At 34.3% G+C, this 20,318-nt stretch overlaps 1 protein-coding gene across 7 annotated transcripts in view; it reads left to right on the top strand.

The window, feature by feature from the left end:
- The window catches only part of PHIP (PHIP subunit of CUL4-Ring ligase complex), a 131,574-nt gene that overhangs the window by 40,928 nt on the left and 70,328 nt on the right, over positions 1-20,318 (top strand). For 6 of the 7 annotated variants that reach the window (XM_074037596.1, XM_074037597.1, XM_045390258.3 and 3 more), the window contains 5 exons: positions 11,073-11,294; positions 11,604-11,704; positions 17,950-18,020; positions 19,527-19,627; positions 19,720-19,760. In XM_074037596.1, coding sequence (XP_073893697.1) covers positions 11,073-11,294; positions 11,604-11,704; positions 17,950-18,020; positions 19,527-19,627; positions 19,720-19,760 — 536 coding nt within the window. Of the gene's footprint in view, positions 1-11,072; positions 11,295-11,603; positions 11,705-17,949; positions 18,021-19,526; positions 19,628-19,719; positions 19,761-20,318 lie in introns of those variants that run through there. The other variant, XM_074037600.1, reaches the window with a different exon arrangement.

Below are 20,318 nucleotides of genomic sequence, written 5' to 3' on the forward strand. Positions count from 1 at the left end.
CCAAATTGAAGGAGCCTGATGAGACATGCCAATTAAATATAATGTATATGGATTTGTGGACCAAAAAGGAAAAGAGAGCATTGTTGACAAAATTTGAATGGGGCCTGTAGGTTTGGTTGTTACCAGTATTGTTATTGGTAGTGTTATTAGTATTGATTTCCCAACTTACGTAGGGAAATATGTTTTAGAAAAATACACACTGTGATATTTAGAGGTAATAGGGTATCAAGTCAGCAGCCTTGCTTTTAAATGGTTCAGAATAAAGATTAATGGTGATAGAGTTATGTGTGTATGTTATATGGAGAGAGGGAGGGAAGAAAAGTGGTGATGGAGATATGGGAAACATTTGTACTGTTCTTGAAACTTTTGTACGTTTGAAATTCACAGTTATTTTAAGTGCATAGGAGGTGATATAGAAGCAATAGTGAGCATTTAGCGTGTTTAATAATGGAAAAGAGGCAGAGTATGGTAATTCAGAGGACAACAAAGTGTAGGAAAACTGAGTTGAGAGGACGAAACTCCTAAGATAGCAAATTTGAAGATACGAGAGGAGATTATTGATATGTAATGATTTTTAAGGAGGTGGGATGTATAAAATTGCAGTGTGGACTTTTTAGAAAGGTAGTTATTAGGTCTGCAATTAACAGGTTCTACTTTTCAATATGAAATATTCTATCTGATGAGAGTCTTGATTATGAAATGGAACTGGATTCTAGAAATTAGTGATAAAGCTTGGCAATAGAAGAGTATTGAAAAGAGACAGAAAAAATGATTGCTGATTATGCTTAGCCTACCAAGTAAATAGGAGATTCATGAATTTGTAGTGTTGTGGAATTAGTATGCTTATATTCCTTACCGTAATGCTCCTTGGCATCCTGATAGCAGTATCAGAGCAAGTGATGGTTAGATTGGTGCCAGATTGGTCATTGGTGGTATAGATGAATAAGGGTCAAGAATGAAATAAGGCATGTGTTGAAATGTTTGACCCTGAGGTCTAGGCTGATTTGTAAGAGAAATGAAACACAGGTCTGATACATTGGTAAGAAAAAAAATAAATGACCTAGAAAAGAATTGAACTAAATTTAAATTGTACGCAATTTTTAGTTTTACTAGAAAAGCAGGTTACTTTTTAGCTTGAATAGGTAAATGAAATTGTAGTAAATATGACAATATAGACATTTTTGGCATTCATTTCTGCTGCTTATTCTAATGGCAATAAGAGATGAGATCTCTGACTCATAAAGCTGTAAAGTAGCCTCAAGAGAAATTAAAATTCTCCTTGTTGACTCTGCCAGATAACAGTAGATTTTCAAGGAATGCCAAATTCTCTAAGATATTTTTAGTTTAAAAATCACATAATTTCTTTTATTTTCATGTCAAAGTAGTAATCTTTGTATGATTGATGCCTCTCTTTTAGGTACACAGGTGAATATTTTGATTTTAAGATTTCTCAGGTTATCTGAACCAGAAGTAAACTGTTTCCCAATGTATACGGTTTTCTGCTTGTGTTACTGAGCAAAGGGGGCTTGCTGCCCAGTGTGCTAGAAGCCAAAATACTATGACGCTGGGTTTTTGAGAAAAGAAAAGCTTTATATTGAAAGTCAACTCCCAAGAAGACTCAGGGGTCAAGCTCAAATCTGTCTTCTCATGCTGGTTTCAAGGCAGTATTTTTATTAGAGGTTCAGTAGGGGTGAATTCTGAGATTAGTAGGTGTTTGTGGAAGGAAAGGGGAGGTCTGGAATGTCCTTGGATATGCACAGTTATCTCATCTTGCTACCTCATGGGTCACATGAGCAAATTCTAGGGTAGTTAGTATGAAAAGTGGTAGATAGTCAGGCTCTGATGTCAGCAAGCTGGTTCTGTGTAGATTCCATTGGCCATCTTGGTTCCAGCTGATTTCAGCCAGTTCTTCTATCTCTTAAGTAGAGGGAGTTTCAGTGTTTGGACAAGTTGTTTCTTAGTTGCCATCCTGCACACTCAAGAATGTTAGTCATTCAGTTAATCAATGTTAGTCATTGATTTCTTTAACTCTTTGGGGCATGATTTCACTTAGAGAAAATTCAACCATTCCTTGTCATTTATGCTGCTTCCTGCAAATGACTTTATTACTGAACAGAATTGTCCTAATTGTCTGCCTCATAGTTTTGCAACATCTGGGCCTAAATTGACTTCTTGGCCTTGCATAGAAAGGCCTGTAGTTCATTTATATAGTCAGAGTATCTGTAAATAAGCCATATCAAAAAGAGCTCTATGAAGTTGTTCTGAAACTTAGCTTTTCTTTAAATAAATAAGTAGTACAATTAGGCCTTTTGAAGCTTAACCTCTGGAAACTCATTAAATTATTAAAATTTGGGGGCATGGACTTTAGGTGCTGTTTGGTTTCTGCATCGAATTGAAATGATTCATGGCCCTCTGTCTGAAGTTGTTTGAAGTTTTCATGGCAGTACGTAGGCCATTTTTTTCTGGATTTTGAGGAGAATTTTGATACCAAAGTGCATAACAGTAGAAAACCACGTCACAAAGACCTGTGGAACTTTTCTTCATGAGAACATTAAAGTCAAATGTGTTACTAGACATTGCCTAGGCTTTATGAAAAATGCCAATACAGACATACCCTGTTTCATTGTCCCTTTCTTTATTGCATTTTGCAAATACTTTATTTTTTACAAATTGTATGTTTGTGATAACCCTGAGTAAAGCAAGTCTGTCAGCACTGTTTTTCTAACAACATATGCTCAAGTCTTGTCTCTTTCACATTTCGGTACTTCTCACAATATTTCAAGCTTTTTCATTATTATTATAACTGTTATGGTGATCAGTGATCTCTGATGTTCCTATTGTAAGTCTCTTAGGGTGCCATGAACTGTGCCCTTATAAGATGGTGAACTTAAAATCAATGAATGTTGCATGTGTTCTGATTGCTCCAGCAACTGGCCCTTCCCCATTTTTCTCTCCTTGGGCCTACCTGTTGAAATTAATCCAATTAATAACCCTACAATGGCCTCTTAGTGTTCAAGCGAGAGGAAGAGTCTCAGGTCTCTCACTTTAATTCAAAAGCTAGAAAAGCTAGAAAAGCTAGAAAAGATTAAGGCAAGTGAGGAATGCATGTTCAAAGAGTTAGCCCAAGTTGTGGAATGTAAAAGAAAAGTTCTTGAAGGAAATTAAATGTGCTACTCCAGCGAGCACACAAATCATGAGGAAGTTAAAAAGAGCTCATTGTTGATAGAGAGAAAGTTTAAGTGGCCTGTATAGGAGATCAAAACTAGCCACAATACTCTTTTAAGCCAAAGGCTAATACAGAGCAAGACCCTAACTAATTCTGTGAAGGCTGAGAGATGAGGAAGCTACAGAAGAAAAGTTGGAGCTAGTAGAGGTTGGCTCATGAGGTTTAAGGAAAGAAGCTGTCTCCGTAACATAAAAGTGCAAGGTGAAGCAGCAAGTGCTGATGAAGTAGTTGCCACAAATTATCCAAAAGATCTAGATAAGATCATTGAAGGAAGTTGCTCCACTAAACAATAGATTCTCAATTACAGGTGAAACAGCTGTATATTGGAAAAATATGTCATCTGGACTTTCATAATTAGAGAGAAGTCAATGTCTGGCTTCAAAGCTTCAAAAAGCAGGCTGACTCTTTTGTTCCAGGCTAATGCAGCTAGTGACTTGAAGTTAAAACCAGTGTCCATTTACTATTTTGTAAATTCTAGGGCCATAAGAATTATTCTAAATCTGCTTTGCTTGTGCTCTGTAAAGGGAACAACAAAGCCTGAATGACAGCATATCTTTTTATATGGTTTACTGAATATTTTAAGCCCACTGTTGATACCTACTGCTCAGAAAAAAAAAAAAAAAGATTCCTTTCTAGATGTTACTGATCATTAACAAGATGCCTGATCACCCAAGAACTCTGATGGAAATGTACAAGGTGATTAGAGTTGTTTTTATGCTTACTGACAATACATTTATTTTGCAGCCTGTGGATCAAGGAGTAATTCTGATTTTCAAGTCTTATTTAAGAAATACATTTCATGTGGCTGTAGCTGTCACGGATAGTAATTCATTTGATGGATCTGGGCAAAGTACATCAAAAACCTCCTGTTTCACCTGTAATTGAGAATCAATTATTATCGCCATTCTAGATGCCATTAAGAACATTCGTGATTCTTGGGAGGAGGTAAAAATGTCAGCATTAACAGGAGTTTGGAAGAAGTTGATTGCATCCCCCGTGGATGACTTTGAGAGGTTCAAGACTTGAGTAGAGGAAGTAACTGCAATAGCTAGAGAACTAAAATTAGTATTGGAGCCTAAAGGTCTGACTGAATTGCTGCAATCTCATGATTAAACTTAAATGGGGGAGGAGTTACTGCTTATGGATGAGCAAAGAAAGTAGTTTCTTAGGATGGAATTTACTCCTGGTCAAGATGCTGTGAACACTGTTGAAATGAAAACAAAGGATGTGGAATATTACATGAACTCAGTTGGTAAACCAGTGGCTTGATTTGAGAGGGCTGAGTCCAATTTTGAAATAAGTTCTACTGTGGGTAAAATGCTGTCAGATAGCATTCCATGCTGCAGAGAAATCTCTTGTGAAAGGAAGAGTCCAATGGATGCAGCAGACTTCATTGTTGTCTTATTTTAAGAAGTTGTCACAGCTTCCCCAACCTTCAGCAACTCCACCTTGATCAGCCAACAGCTGTCAACATCAAGGCAAAGCCCTCCACCAGCAAAAATATTACTACTCGCTGAAGTTTCAGTTAATTAGCATTTTTTAGCAATAAAGTATTTTTAAATTAATGTGTGCCCCTTTTTTAAGACATAATGACATTGCACACTTAATACACTGCAGCATAATGTAAATGTAACTCTTACAACTCTTGGAAACCAAAAAATTTGTGTGATTTGCTTTGTTGGAATACTTGCTTAATTGCGGTGGTCTGGAACTGAGCCTGCAGTATCTAGGAGGTACGACTATATTTGTTTTTATTTGAGTCTTGCCTCTCAAACTTTTTATTTTGAAGAATGTTGAAGTTTTTAAAGGTATTTACAAAATCAGAACTGTTTTTGGATATACAGAAAAAAATACTAATTGCTTATAGTAAGAAATGCAGCTGCATGCTGAAGGGAAAAGTGATAGGTACCATTACCTCCATACTGTAAAAGTACTGGAAGAAATAACAGTGGTTACAGAATAAATGTCTGATGCTGTTTTCTTCCTTCGTCCTAAAGTGCAGAAGCATGTTGACTGTTTTTTAGGCACATTTCTTTATCATAATATGTGTGGTTTTTTCAGGTGTGGCAGTAGGCTAAGCTAATTTTTAGAGTACTTGAAGCCAAATTCTTAGGATTGGAAAAATGTAAATTTTGTTTAATTCCCACCCTTTCTCAACACACGTTCTCATAAATAATATCTATGCTGTTGTGTTTTCTTTTTTTTTTTTTTACTTGATGAATATTTATTGGGTTTCAAACACAAAATTAAAAAAACACAGTATTTATTGAGTACTTATTATAAAGCAGAACTCTGCTAAGCTTTCATGCATTATCTCATTTAATCTCACATCATTTTTTTTTTTAATTATTATACTTTAAGTTCTAGGGTGCATGTGCATAACGTGCAGGTTTGTTACATATGTATACTTGTGCCATGTTGCTGTGCTGCACCCATCAACTCGTCAGCACCCATCAACTGGTCATTTACATCAGGTATAACTCCCAAGGCAATCCCTCCCCCCTCCCGCCTCCCCATGATAGGCCCCAGTGTGTGATGTTCCCCTTCCCGAGTCCAAGTGATCTCATTGTTCAGTTCCCACCTATGAGTGAGAACATGCGGTGTTTGGTTTTCTGTTCTTGTGATAGTTTGCTAAGAATGATGGTTTCCAGCTGCATCCATGTCCCTACAAAGGACACAAACTCATCCTTTTTTTCAAGTATAGAGATGTATTCTTTTAGCTTCCTTGGCTTCATCCTTTGATGACAAGATTGTCTTGACTTAAAAAAAAAAAAACCTGTAAATTTGGTGTCTCATTGTTTTGGGATTTAAATAAGCTAAAGGCTATACAGATTTTCTTGAGATTTTTCCAGCTTATGCTAAGTTTGATATAAACAAATGATAATATTAATGAGCACTCTTTCACAGTAATTATGACCATTTTACATTATTGAAAAATGAGGCTGGGTGTGGTGGCTCATGACTATAATCCCAGCAATTTGGGAGGCTGAGACAGACAGATCACTTGAGGTCAGAAGTTTGAGACCAGCCTGACCAACATGGCAAAACCCTGTTTCTACTAAAAATATAAAAATTAGCTGGTTGTGGTGGCGGGCACCTGTAATTCCAGCTATTCGGGAGGCTGAAGCAGGAGAATCTCTTGAACCTGGGATACAGAGGTTGCAGTGAGGTGAGATTGCACTACAGTATTCCAGCCTGGGCGACAGAGCAAGACTTCGTCTCAAAAAAAAAAAAAAAACAAGAAAAATGAAACAAGTGATTTACTACTCTCTTATCTTTGTGATTAAACACTAGCTTAATAATTTGATTTTAAAATGAATTATAAAAAAGAATTTTAAATTTTGTGCCCACCCCATGGATTTCTTAAAACCTGTTCATAGTTTTTCAGATAAAAATCTACACTAAGTGGTCTCTCTTGACAATCTCGTCTGCTATCATTGTTTTGACTACTGTGGTATAAACTGATAACACCCAGATCTCTTATCGCTAATCTAAACCTCTTCTTGTAGCTTCAGATCTATTACTTACATAGACACTAGCAGGATCTGGCTAAAATACTATAGTGACCATGTCTTGCCTGCTAACAAATTGCCTAGTGACTACCTGAGCAGGTTAAATACAAACTCTTAAACAGGCATTTAAAACTCAATTGCCATTCTTAGGTAAAACATTTCCAGCTTAATCACTTATTTTCACTTATACTTTGGACTTTTAAGTTTTCTTAATTTGCCAATTCCCAGCCCGAGCAGCAATCCCCAGCAGCATTGAGATGTTACTGAAAAGAAATGACTACTTTGTTTTCCCCTGGGTATTGGAGCTTTGCTGAAAAAAAACTATGTCAGTTGAGGTATTTCTAACATCATACTGTTTCAATTTAGCAGATCTTTAATTGTTGCTTGCAGAATTTTTCCAGCTTTCTTACTGCTTTTATTTCACTGCATTTCCAAACTTTCTTCACTTTTTTAGTTCATTCTATTCTCTCCCGCTCACTTTTAATCGTCTGATTTTTTTTGTTTTGTTTTTGCTGAGGTTACATGATCTCTCGCTACTTCTTTTTCCTTCATACACCTTAGAAGAGGTGTATCTTATATCATGGCCCCTTTTCACCGTTTACATACTGTTGTTTTTAATATCCGTAACTTGGCTTTAACATTTTATTTTTCTTTGGCTGAAAGACTATAATATCTTACTTTTTGGCTTGTTGATCTTAGTGACATTTGTGGAACTAGAGGTAGGCTTATGGAAGAGAGAGTGTATCGTTCAAATTATGTTAGACGTTTTGGTCTTTTTAAAAATAATGATATTTATCAATTTTTAATTCATTCTTCCTCATTTACTTAAAACACATTTATAGCCTGTAATCCCAGCCCTTTGGGAGGCCAAGGTGGGTGGATTACTTGAGGCCAGGAGTTCGAGACCAGCCTGGTCACCAGGGCGAAACCCCATCTCTAGTAAAGATACAGAAATTAACTGGGTGTAGTAGTGCACATCTGTAATCCCAGCTACTCAGAAGGCTGAGGCATGAGAACCACTTGAACCTGGGAGGTGGAGGTTACAGTGAGCCATGATCATGCCACTGTACTCCAGCCAGGGTAACAGAGTAAGACTGTCTCAAACTAAACAAAGAAGTGTATAAATAATAAAATAAAACATATTTATAGTACTTTAAACATTTTTTCCCAATACATTTAATTTTTCCTCTGCAGTTCTTTTAGTCAATTATTTTTGAGTACTTGTATATTGTATAGTCATCTTAAGAGAGCTTTATTGAATTTGTGCTCAGATTATCTTTTGTTTCAAATTTCCATAAAGGTGAATTAGTAATCACAAGTGATGATACATAAGATAGAAATTGCTTAAGAATGCTGAGAATTCTGTTTGAAAATCTTCCAGCAGTCCTGGGGGGTGGAATTAGGGGTAGGGGCAGCAAACTTCTGTGGGTCCTGGAAGAGGATAATGGAGAGAGATTTTTGTGAAAGGATGATCAAAAATTTCTCTCTGGCAATTTGATGGAAGAAAAGAAAGGTTAATTGAGATAATACACACTCAGAGGGAAGAATATGCATTTTTATTTGTTTCAGCACTTGTCTAAAAAGAGCAAATTTAATCAAGCAATACTAAATTGGTAAGATAACTAAATGATAAACCCAGTAGGAATATAGTGGGACTTCTTGTTACATTTTAATTGATGAAAGTCACTGGAGGTTAATTTTAGGTCACAGATTGCCATTGTTCCTTTTATTAAAACTGACATTTTGGTCAAGACTGGTGTTTTTATTTGTTAACACGAAAAATACGTGAAGCACCTTTATAGTGGAATGTAAAACACATTCAAAGATTCATAAGAATGATATGAATTGTATCGGTATTTGAAGATAACATGATGTCATGATTTTACTTTTGTTATATAGTCTACCTACTGTAGTGTACTTAAAATTCTTTCTGTACTGAATGCAGTTGAGAACCAAATATTGCTTCAGTTTTGGGAAGATAATCAAATGTAGTGAACACATTGATTCAGTTTGTGAAATTTAGAGAATTTAATTTGAATGAGTGCCCTAAAGCATTTTTTTACTCAGCACATCCCTAATGTGTTTCCCATGTGCCAGGTGGTGGTATAGACCAGCTTTCTGGGAGTCATAGTCTGCTGCAGCTCTTCCTTCACTTCCAACAGATAATCAGTGATATGCTCCTTATCCCTTTTATTCCCCGAACAGCTGTTATAATCATGTCTTTGATTATTCTTTTTTGCTATAATAATTTGTGTTACCACTCATTCTCTCCTGACCATGCTCTTTTAACAACTTTCAACTGGTCTCCTACTTTCTAGCCTAATTCACACTGATGCCAGGATGATTTTTAGAAAACACAAATATGACGGATACTCACCTGTTTGATATCTTCAGTGACCCTCATTACACACAACTTTTCTTAGTAAGCCGTAAAAGGCCTTTCACAAATTTTTCTTACTTTTTCATCCGTATGCCTTCACCTCACACTGTAAATAACCTTGCAGGCTGCTTGCAATTCTATGAACTACTCACATTGTTTCACATTTTCATGCTTTTGACCATAGTTTATAGTCGCATTATGGAATGCTCTTTTTAAAGTAATAAGAATATGAATACTGTCAGCAGCAAAGGTAGTGTTAGAAGATAAAGCTGTAACCATGTGTCAGACACTGTCTTATCTCTTCACTCTCATTTAGTTTTGTGACAATCCTATGAGGTAGGCATAGATGAGAAATCTGAGGCACAAGAAGTATATGTAACATGTCCAAAGTCATACATTTGACCCTGGAGGCTGTCCTCTAAGCCACTACATTACATTGCCTCTTCTTGCGTGAGACTCTATTCAAGCATCACCGCTTCTGGGTTCCTTTCCACACCGTACCTCTCCATCTTCTCAGGAAAAGTAGACTGTTTCCTTGTTTGAATCTTTGCTGATTAACAGTGGTTAAACACTTAGGACATGTAAGTGTTTATATGTCCTATATAATATATAATTATTACATTTACATTCTTCTGTCTTGCTTCACAAGGACAAGAATATTGTGTCTTTATATCTCATTCTTATATCTTTAGTGATTGTCACATAATCACAAGGCAAAGGGATAAATGAATGCATGAATCACTTAATTTTAGCGGTATAGGGAACTTTAAAGACAATTCAATTTAGCCTCCTTATTTAGTAGATGAAGAACTCAGTCAGAAGAACTGGTTTTATAGTTAATTGGGGGGTGTTTTAGGTAGCATTGGCTGATTTAAGTCTGATTTAAGATACAGCATTTAACATATTCTGTTGATACAGTGTTTGGAAACATTTATATGTTATATTTATTGTCAGTATGATGCAGAAAGTTGTCTGAATTATATGCCTCTGTAGGTCCTTTTGAGTTCTTTCTAATGTCAGATATGAAGGTGTTTCTTTAAGAATTAGATTGGAAGGTCGTTAAGCATTCTAACATGAACCCTTAGTAAAACTGTATCCTGTAAAATACTCAGTAATTTTGCAAGAGTGTGTGTTTTCTCTTTTAACCTTGTGTTAAAGACTAGAAAATGTGGCAAAAAATTAAGTTTTGAATCTGGGAAGTAGATATATGGTGATTAATGACGCTATTCTTTCTACTTTCTTATATATTTAAAATTTTTATAATAAAAAATAAAGTCTCAATGTTCTATCTCTATTTTGGCTATATAAAATCGGAATGTTCATTTGTCAATATAGGTATTCATAGGAAACTCCATATCCTTTACAATTTCTTTCTGGACTTATACTACTATGGCAGAATAAATAAGTAATTTATGTATTTTTATTGACTTCATACAGATAAGGTTAATTTTTTTTCTGATAGATGATGTCATGTTTTCAGCTGAAGATCAGTGATAGGAAACTCCTAGCTTCCTGAGAGAAAAAGCCCCAAACAAGCTTACTTTTAGTTTTGTATTACAAAACAAAGTAGATAATATTAGTCACCATTGTATCTTGCATTTGTTTTGCAACTATAATTTTTTTTTTTTTTTTACTTCAGAATTTCAAATTCTTTTACAGAAATCCACATTGAGGGTACTTTGATAGTAGATAGGGAACCAAAGGTAAATATTAATTATCATCAGTATTCTACTTCTCTTATTTGCTGGTGAGTACACAAGTGCTCTTTTTCAGTGATTTAATTTAATAAAGAGCTTTGTGTAGAGGAAGATTCCTAACACAAATATTTAACACTTTTTGGTATTTAAAAATATACTTGTTCAGAAGTGGATATAACAGATACCATTTATTAGTGTTAAGATTTTGAATTAAAATATATAGGGTTAATTCTATTAATATCCGTTCTTACTTTAAGGGTTCTGATGACTGTCTTGTGAAAATATGGGCAACAGATGATGGGAGGTTATTAGCTACCTTAAGAGGACATGCTGCTGAAATATCAGACATGGCTGTAAACTATGAGAATACCATGATAGCAGCTGGAAGTTGTGATAAAATGATCCGAGTCTGGTGTCTTCGAACCTGTGCACCTTTGGCTGTTCTTCAGGGCCATAGTGCATCTATTACATCACTACAGGTAATTGTCTTAATCCCTATACATTTTTTTTGTTGTTGTTATAATGTAGAGTAAATTTAATGAAGTCGCTTTTGGTTATTAAATTTTAAGAAGTTACTTTTATAATCACTTTTATAATCCAGTATATAAGGCCAACTAAAATGAAGACTGCTTTCTTTATAAATATATGTACTTTAAATAACATAACCTTGGTAAATTCTTGCCATTTTCTAACTGTTACTGTTAGTTGCTATTTGAATGGCAAAAAGTAGATTTTATTTGGACTATGACACTCTTGTAAAGATATTTTTTCTGTGATTGTCTTTTCAGTTCTCACCATTGTGCAGTGGCTCAAAGAGATATCTATCTTCTACTGGGGCAGATGGCACTATTTGTTTTTGGCTCTGGGATGCTGGAACCCTTAAAATAAAGTCAGTTTCTATTTTATTTCATAGAATAAATATGTTTAATTTAATGAGTGGAATTGCGAAAGTATGAAGTAGTCGACAATGGGAATGCATTTACTTTTTCTCCTTGAGTAAATAATAGAAATCCTCTTTTGGCTGTTTACTAACCTGTTTTGTTTTTATACCTCCCTCTTTTTCTATGTTTCAAATAAAGTTTTCTCATGTTCACATTTTTTTTTCTCTTTATCCTAATCATAGCTCTTTCCTTCAGAATTTACCTATTTTATTACCACTCCTTTCTATGTGCTGCATATTTTAATAGCTGCTTTTGATGCTGAGAACATGATCTTAAGAATTGCTAATGCTGTTCTTTAAAATAATTTTAATAATTGATGCTACTGAATCTATAAACTTGAGATTTTATTTTAGATCTAGGAAAACAAAGGGAGACAGAATCATTGAGGTTTCACTAAACTGCATCAAGGTAGATAGATGTATTCTCCTCCCTCCCCATAATAGCATTTTGCGTTTGTGCAGTCTCCCATGTTAATACTTTGGTTTATCAAAACAAGTTGGTTGGATAGTATTATCTTTTGATTAAGGGCACTGAAAAGGTTGAAAGACTTTCCCATAGTTAAAACAATGCTTAAAAATTGGCAAGGCCAGGCCTAGAGCACTTTTCTGCCCTTTGATACTTTCTATACCATATCTTTTGTTTATTTGTTTGTTTATTTATTTATTTTTGAGGTGGAGTCTCACTCTGTGTCTCAGCCCACTGCAAGCTCCGCCTCCCGGGTTCACACCATTCTCCTGCCTTAGCCTCCCAAGTAGGTGGGACTACAGGCGCCCGCCACCACGCCCGGCTAAGTTTTTTGTATTTTTAGTAGAGATGGGGTTTCGTGAGCCACCGTGCCTGGCCTCTATACCATATCTTTTAAGTGGATGTAGTGGGGAGAGCAAATAGTGTATTTGCTCCATGGGTAGTCTTTGAACAAGGAAGTAGTGTATTCAGTTGATTTCACAGTGTTGAAATGGCCATTTCTGACACTCGAGGTAGAAAGTCATTCAGATTAGAAAGTATATCTCAATAATTATCTCTGACTTCTGTGTATAAATTGCCAACCCAAGTTATTTAATAAAATATGCATGCCTTTATTATTTTAAAAACAGTAGCGTTTAGATGATTGTAATGCAATGCCTGCTTCTTTAATTTCATGTGTATGAACATTCATGTAGAGTGGTTTTTATGGCAGCTTGGGGGCCATGGTAGCTCAAGTAACATAATAAAACTACTTCGTTTGAAAAAAGATTGTGATTTAAAACATGGTTCTTTGGACAAAGCAAGTTGACTTCACTTCAGTTGCATCCCTCGTATTTAAAGTCTTTATCGATAGATAAAAGATGAAATATTTTACTGATATATATGGACAATAGCAATAGTTAATTGTTAATTGTTGTTTTCTTGCATATATTTTTAACCTCCTTGTGGACCTGATTGGGATACCTTTCTCTCTTTCTATCTTATTTTAGAGAAGAAAAAGTGATTAGCAATGTTCAAATTGGGATAGGAACAGAAAATGTTTTACAGAATTAAGCTCACACCTTATTTATGCTTCTTGAGGATTATATTGCTAAGTACAATAACATTTCATGTTTCTGGATGCTTGAGAAGTGAGCTTTTCCATATAAGTGATTTTTTTCAGAACCTTTATGTAGAATCACATATAAACCACTACCCTAATACAGTATTTTTTCTCCATGAATGTTTTTATATAGATACAATTAGGAAAATATATATAATTTTGTTTTTTTCTTAATATTTTACCATAGATATTTACATTTATTTTAATAGCTTGCATTGTGTTCCATAGAGCTGTTGTATACAGCTTAGCAATTTTTTTTATTTTTGGACTTTGAAGTTTTTTCTGGTTATTTATAAGTAATATTCTTTCCTACTTGGTATTAAAATTGTCCCTTAAAATTTTTAAATTCAGAGTTCAGGCGTAAGAATGAGTAATGTGGCTGGGCACGGTGGCTCATACCTGTAATTCCAGGACTTTGGAAGGTCAAGGAAGGAGGATCACTTGAGTTCAGAACTTTGAGACCAGCCTAAGTAACAGAGCAAGATCTTGTCTCTACAAAAATTCAAACAAACAAACAAAAAACAGCAACAACAAACACCAGACATGGTGGTGCACACTTACAGTCCCAGCTACTCAGGGGACTGAGGTGAGAGGCTTGCTTGAGTCCAGGAGTTGGAGGCTGAAATGAGCTGTGATCACACCACTATACTGTAGCCTTGGCGACAGGGCCAAGATCCTGTCTCATTAAAAATATAAAAATAAGAACAATCCATTGCTCTTTAGATATAAGCCTTGAAACACCTATTCTCTTTATGTATTTACACATAGTTGAAAACTGCCAAAAATTTGACAGGATATAGATTTCTACTGTGTTTATGTCACATAGGATTTAATTAATAAAGGCAAAAACTGTATTTAGCTATAATGCTTTTGTATAATCTGCTGGGGGAAATGACTTTAGAAACCCAGCATCTGCATTAGTTGAATGAATCAGTTCAACTTTGGGAACTCAAATATCTTTATACGTTCACTTGTATGTGTATATTACCAACTCTCCAGTAAAGATGCTGTTTCTTAAATGGGTAGTTGAAGTGGCTAATTGAACCATAAGCTAGCCCCAGAGGTCTCTGGGTAGGAGGAAGCTGTCCAAGTATATTTAGACTTAGGTGTAAAGAGACTAGGAATCCTAAAATAGGCGTATAATATGATAATTACGAATTTTTATTGGTGATTATTAGGCACTTAGTCTGCCAAGCTAGTACTAAGCATTTCATATTTGTTATCTCAATCCCTATAAATAACCCTTTGAGAAAGGTACAGTTATTATCTCTGGGGCAAATAAGGGAAAAAACTGGGGCACAGCAGGTTACATTGTTAGCAGGTGGTACTGGAGCCAGGATTTAAATACTACTAGAGGTATAATATGAGAAACCCCTTTTAACCACTGTGCCAAACTAAATGGCAGTTAGTCATTGAAGGATTGGCTAGAACTTGTTGAACCTAATAAAAATACTAATATTTATTGAGCATATTGGACACTGTACTAAGCACTTTACATGAATCACACTTATTTAATTCTCCCAGCAACTCTGAGATAGGTTCTGTTAATTACCCCTGTTTTACAGATGAGGAGACTGAGGTACAGAAATGATAACTTGGCCTAAGGTCACACACTTGATAAGTGATAGACCTAGAAACTGAACTCGGCCCAAGGCCCTTTTAAAAAATGTTTCCTCAAATAATGCATCTAAAAACAAATTATGGGTACCCACTTGTTTTTTCTCTTTAAAAATATAAAATCTTTATTTTTCAATTTTAGTTTTTGTGGGTACATAGGTGTATATATTTATGGGGTACATGAGATCTTTTGATACAGACATGCAATGCATAATAATCACATGGTGTTAAAGAGGGTATCCATCCCTTCAAGCATTTATCCTTTGTTTTACAGACTATCCAATTATACTCCTTTAGTCATTTAAAAATGTATAACTATTGTTGATTATAGTCACCTGCTGTGCTATCAAATACTAGGCCTTATTCATTCATTCTATTAGTTTTGTACTCATTAACCATCCCCACCGTCCTCCCCTTCCTCCCACTACCTTTCCCAGCCTATAATAGCCATCCTCTACTATCTCATGAATTCAACTGTTTTAATTTGTAGATCCCAAAAATAAGTGAGAACATGTGATGTTTGTCTTTCTGTGCCTGCCTTATTTCACTTAGCATAATAACCTTCAGTTCCATCTGTGTTGTTACAAATGATAGGATTTCATTCTTTTTTATGGCTGAATAGTACCCCATTGTGTGTAAGTACCACATTTTCTTTATCCATTCATCTGTTGTTGGACCCTGTGGTTGCTCCAAATCTTCACTCTTGTGGCTGGGAGTGTTGGCTTATGCCTGTAATCCCAGCACTTTGGGAGGCCAAGGCGGGCAGATGACCTGAGGTCAGGAGTTTGAGACCAGCCTGGCCAACATGGTAAAACTCCTGTCTCTACTGAAAATATAAGAATTAGCCAGGCATGGTGGTGCATACCTGTAATCCTAGCTACTTGAGAGGCTGAGGCATGAGAATCACTTGAACCTGGGAGGCAGAGGTTGTAGTGAGTTGAGATAGTGTCTCTGCACTTGGTCCTGGGTGACAGAATGAGACTCTGTCTCCAATAACAAAGTAACTTGTAGTGCTTTATTAAATTTATTGGTTAATCAAAATAATTCACCAGTGTGTAAAGAGAAGTGTCTAAAAAAAGTATCTAAAAATAAGTAACATTAACAATGACAAAGACTCAAATGGTGGTCCATCGGGTTCCAAAGCGTCTATGTGTGCATATTTTCCATTAAACTAACATTACTGATTAGCTTTAAACCTAAACAAGTAAACAAATTAAACACATAATTACTTACATTGTCACACTAATTTAATATTTTAAAATATAATTTCATTGCTGTTGTCATTTGGCTGTAATTTAACTTAAAAAATTTTAAGTTGAGGCAGGAGAATCGTTTGAACCCGGGAGGCAGAGGTTGCAACGAGCTGAGATTGCGCCACTGCACTCCAGCCTGAGCTACAGACTGAGACTCTACCTAACAAAACAAAAAAAACACAAATCTTCTCTATTGTGAACAGTGTTACAGCAAACATGGGAGTGCAGATATCTCTTCGATATACTGATTTCCTTTCTAAAATAAAAATCTTTTAAAAAAATGGTAATCTCTAAGACTATTTGCATATTTTTGTAATGAGTTTCAGGTAAATGGTTGCTTGGAGCTTATGTGAGCAGATGTACCAAAAATTAGCAAAAATCTAGAGCTACAATCCTTAAGATAGTAATGAAAGCAATGTATTTAGTTGCCTTCATAATTCAGATTAATTTACTTAAATTACAATTAATTTTGCTCTGAATAAACGTTTAGGTTTTAAGAATGTTCTAATATCTGTCTCTCTAAATGATATTTGTTTTGCTCAGCTGTTAGAGCCTGTGAATATTAATAGAATTTGTTGTAAATACTAATGTAAAACTATTTACAAACTTACTTTTTAAATTCTTAACATTTTGTTGCATTCTGTGTCAGTAAAAAAAGGTAATTCTCATTGCTCAGAATATATATTAGATTGGTACAAAAATAATTGCAGTTTTTGCCATTATTTTCATGGTAAAAAACTTTTTTAAACATGACAAAAATTGCAGTTATTTTTGCACCAACCTATAGCTCAGAAATGTTTCATGTATATACTTTTTTCCAGTAAATGATCACAAAACTAAAACTGCTAAATTTGTTGTAGATTCTGAAAGTTATATAGGCTTAAGGCTCTAATTATTTTTGCATTTCCTCAAATAGTGTAGAAGAACTATGCCAAAATGAACAGTAAGTAGGGCTTCAAATATAATCAGTATATTGGAACATTACATACACATTGTTAAATGTATTAGAGCTGGTAGTATGATAAAAATCTTCATTTTCTCTAATTGGTTGGCTGTAACATTAAACATTTAATATCAGTAGTACTGATATAAAATGTAATCTGTAGTACAGTTATGTAATTTATATAAATACAGTTGAGTGTAACTTATTTTCTGTAGACTGCTATTTTGAATGAGTATTCATTATAGTTGATGTAAGAGTCACATCTTCAGATTTTCACTAGGATAAATGTAATATTCCTACTTTTTGGGGTCCTAAAGGACATGTTTTATCACATTAGTAGGTCAAAGAAGGGAGAAATTTAATTAAAAATGTAAAATACTTAAAAAGTTTAGTTATTGATGATATACATAAGGCACAGACAGCACCTATTTTGCTACTGTATTCATGTTTGCGAATAGCTTTATTCCTTACATGTTTGTACGTTGCTATTCTGTATGAAAAACTGAGAACATGTTAAATTTGATTAGAAGTAAGTGTAACTAGTAACTGCATGTCTGGTATGACAGTGACTTTGGGATTGTTCCATGTACGTATTGTTGTATAATCAGGAGGTCCTACAAAATCTGTATCTCGAATTTCTACAAGATCTGCTGATTTATGACACATAATGATTTCTAAGTTGTTTTTAGGAAGGGAGCCATCTGTTGCTTCTTACTTAATTTTGCCCTTCTGGGATTATTTTTTGAAACAGATTATTTCTGGTGCTACTGGTTCCTTTAGGATTTTTTTAATTGTTTATTTTTTATATTACAGCCCAAGACCTGCAAAATTTACAGAGCGCCCTCGGCCTGGAGTTCAAATGATCTGTTCTTCTTTTAGTGCTGGTAAGTTTCCCCCATTCTAATTTTCCACTTAAAGTTGTTCATTTAGAAACCTTCTAGTGGAGCGCATAATATTTAGGAAAATATTTACTGTTGTATTATAAATCATGTTCTTATACATATGCCAGAGCTAGTGAGTAACCAAGAATCATATAAACTAGCTTAGAAGTATTTCAGTTATGTAAGAGTTTAGTTTATAGAATCACATGACTAATGTTTTTCTTTAAGAAGACTATAATGTTCTAGTAGGAGAGAATAAATAGTTTCAAAATCGACCCTGTTAAAGAATGAATGTTTAAATACTTGTTTCATTGTAAGAACAGTATTTTAAATCAGGTTTATGTTTTCATGGATTTTGAAGGTATTCTATAGTTAGGTAAAATACATTTGATTCATATTTGTACATCTTTATCAGTTCATTCGCTGCATATTGTTCTTATTTGCACTTTAAAAAATGATTGTATAGCAGTGCTAAGATTCCAATTCAGATTTGTGTTTATGCAGCAGCATTTTGAATGGATGTTAGGGTGTTTTTAAACAAGTTATTAAAAAAAAACCTGGTTATTTGTAGTAAATTGACAAGAAAATTAAATGAAACATGATTAGATCCAAATTGTGTCTAATACCTGTTCCTCCTACCTTTATTTTCAGTTTTACTTTTTCTGCTTATTTTATAATTGTGGATAGGAGTATTACCTGAGATAAGGGATAGCAAACTGGTGAAGTGAGTCTGTTTTTGCCATACTAATATCCCAAACATGTTCATTTTCTAATTTCTAGATGTCCAGTGCCACTGCCATGGATTCAGTGTTCCGTGTAGTAATCACACAAATATAGGCATCATACATGCATCCAGAATACTCTGAATTTTTACTCCTTTTTCAAAGACAATTTGATGTTTTTAAGGAGTTAGTGGGTAGATCATTTAGCAAAAGTACTTAAATATTTTATTATATACAAGTATTATTTTCAATACTGTGGAAGAGTATTACTCTTGAGTACAGTGCACATACAAGTAACTGTAATGCAAGATAGAATGAATATGCTACAAAACAAAGTCCTAGGGGAGTTCTAAAGAGACCAGCCTCCTTTGATTGCAAACTTTGTAAAGAAAAGTTACTGAGGGAGTTGACCTTGAAAGTTTGGTAAGATTTTGACACATGGGAAATAAGACAAGAGAAAAATTTCAGCGGAATTGCAAGAGAAATATTTTCTAGTGAAGATGACAGATAATTTTAACATGGTATGGTTATATAATCACTTAGTGAAATTGTTTTTTGAGCAAAGCTTCTGGAAATATTGAAAAATTCATTCTAGTCAAAGATATATTCATAAACTTCTTTCTTAAATTCCAGTTAGATGTGTTATATATTTAGGATAAATGTGAATGGTTTTGGAGTAAAATATTAATTCAGTATATATTGTAATTTTGCTTACATTTTATTTTCTAATTTTCAGAGATTTTGAAGTTATGTTTTACTTCTAAATAATTGCTGTTATTCTTCATAGGTGGAATGTTTCTGGCGACGGGAAGCACAGATCATATTATTCGGGTTTATTTTTTTGGATCAGGTCAGCCAGAGAAAATATCAGAATTGGAGTTTCATACTGTAAGTACTGGTGAAAAGAATTAGATGAGTATAATTTATGTGAGTCTAAGAGTTTATATTCAGCACCCACTTTTTTATTTGTTTATATATAGGACAAAGTTGACAGTATCCAGTTTTCCAACACTAGTAACAGGTAAAATATTTGTCTAATTTAATTCTAATTTTAAAATTATGAAATAAAGACAATTTTAGTCATCAGATTTTATTTGAAGTTGTATAGGAAATGATCACCTACCTAAAATAAAGATCTTGACCAGTTATACTTAAAAGTGAATAAAGCCTTCATGTGCATAGGCACAAGTCTTTATCTTATTTGTAATAATGTTAGTATCCTTGGACACTTTTAGTAATAACTGCTTTTTAAATTACCCTGTATATTCCATATATGTTTCAAAATGTAGAGAAGCTTTTGGTATAGATTGAAAATATGTCACAGTATAATATTTGAGGCAGACCTGTTTATTGATGATGTATAAATTTTCCCATGTTCTTGTTATAAAAGGAAATAAAGCTACTTCTAATACCTTGAGTAGAATAAGTCAGATTCTTTAATATTGAGAAGAAAATCGTTGTTTTTTCCTTGGAAAATGTCGATTTTATTTCTAGGGTAGTACATAGTGACCTTGAATCACTTTGGCAAATGTTATTTTTGTGACCTAGCCATGAAAATTGGAACGTTTGCATATAAAAT

Source organism: Macaca fascicularis, chromosome 4 (genome assembly GCF_037993035.2).
Source record: "Macaca fascicularis isolate 582-1 chromosome 4, T2T-MFA8v1.1".
In the NCBI taxonomy this organism is placed as follows: Eukaryota; Metazoa; Chordata; class Mammalia; order Primates; family Cercopithecidae; genus Macaca; species Macaca fascicularis.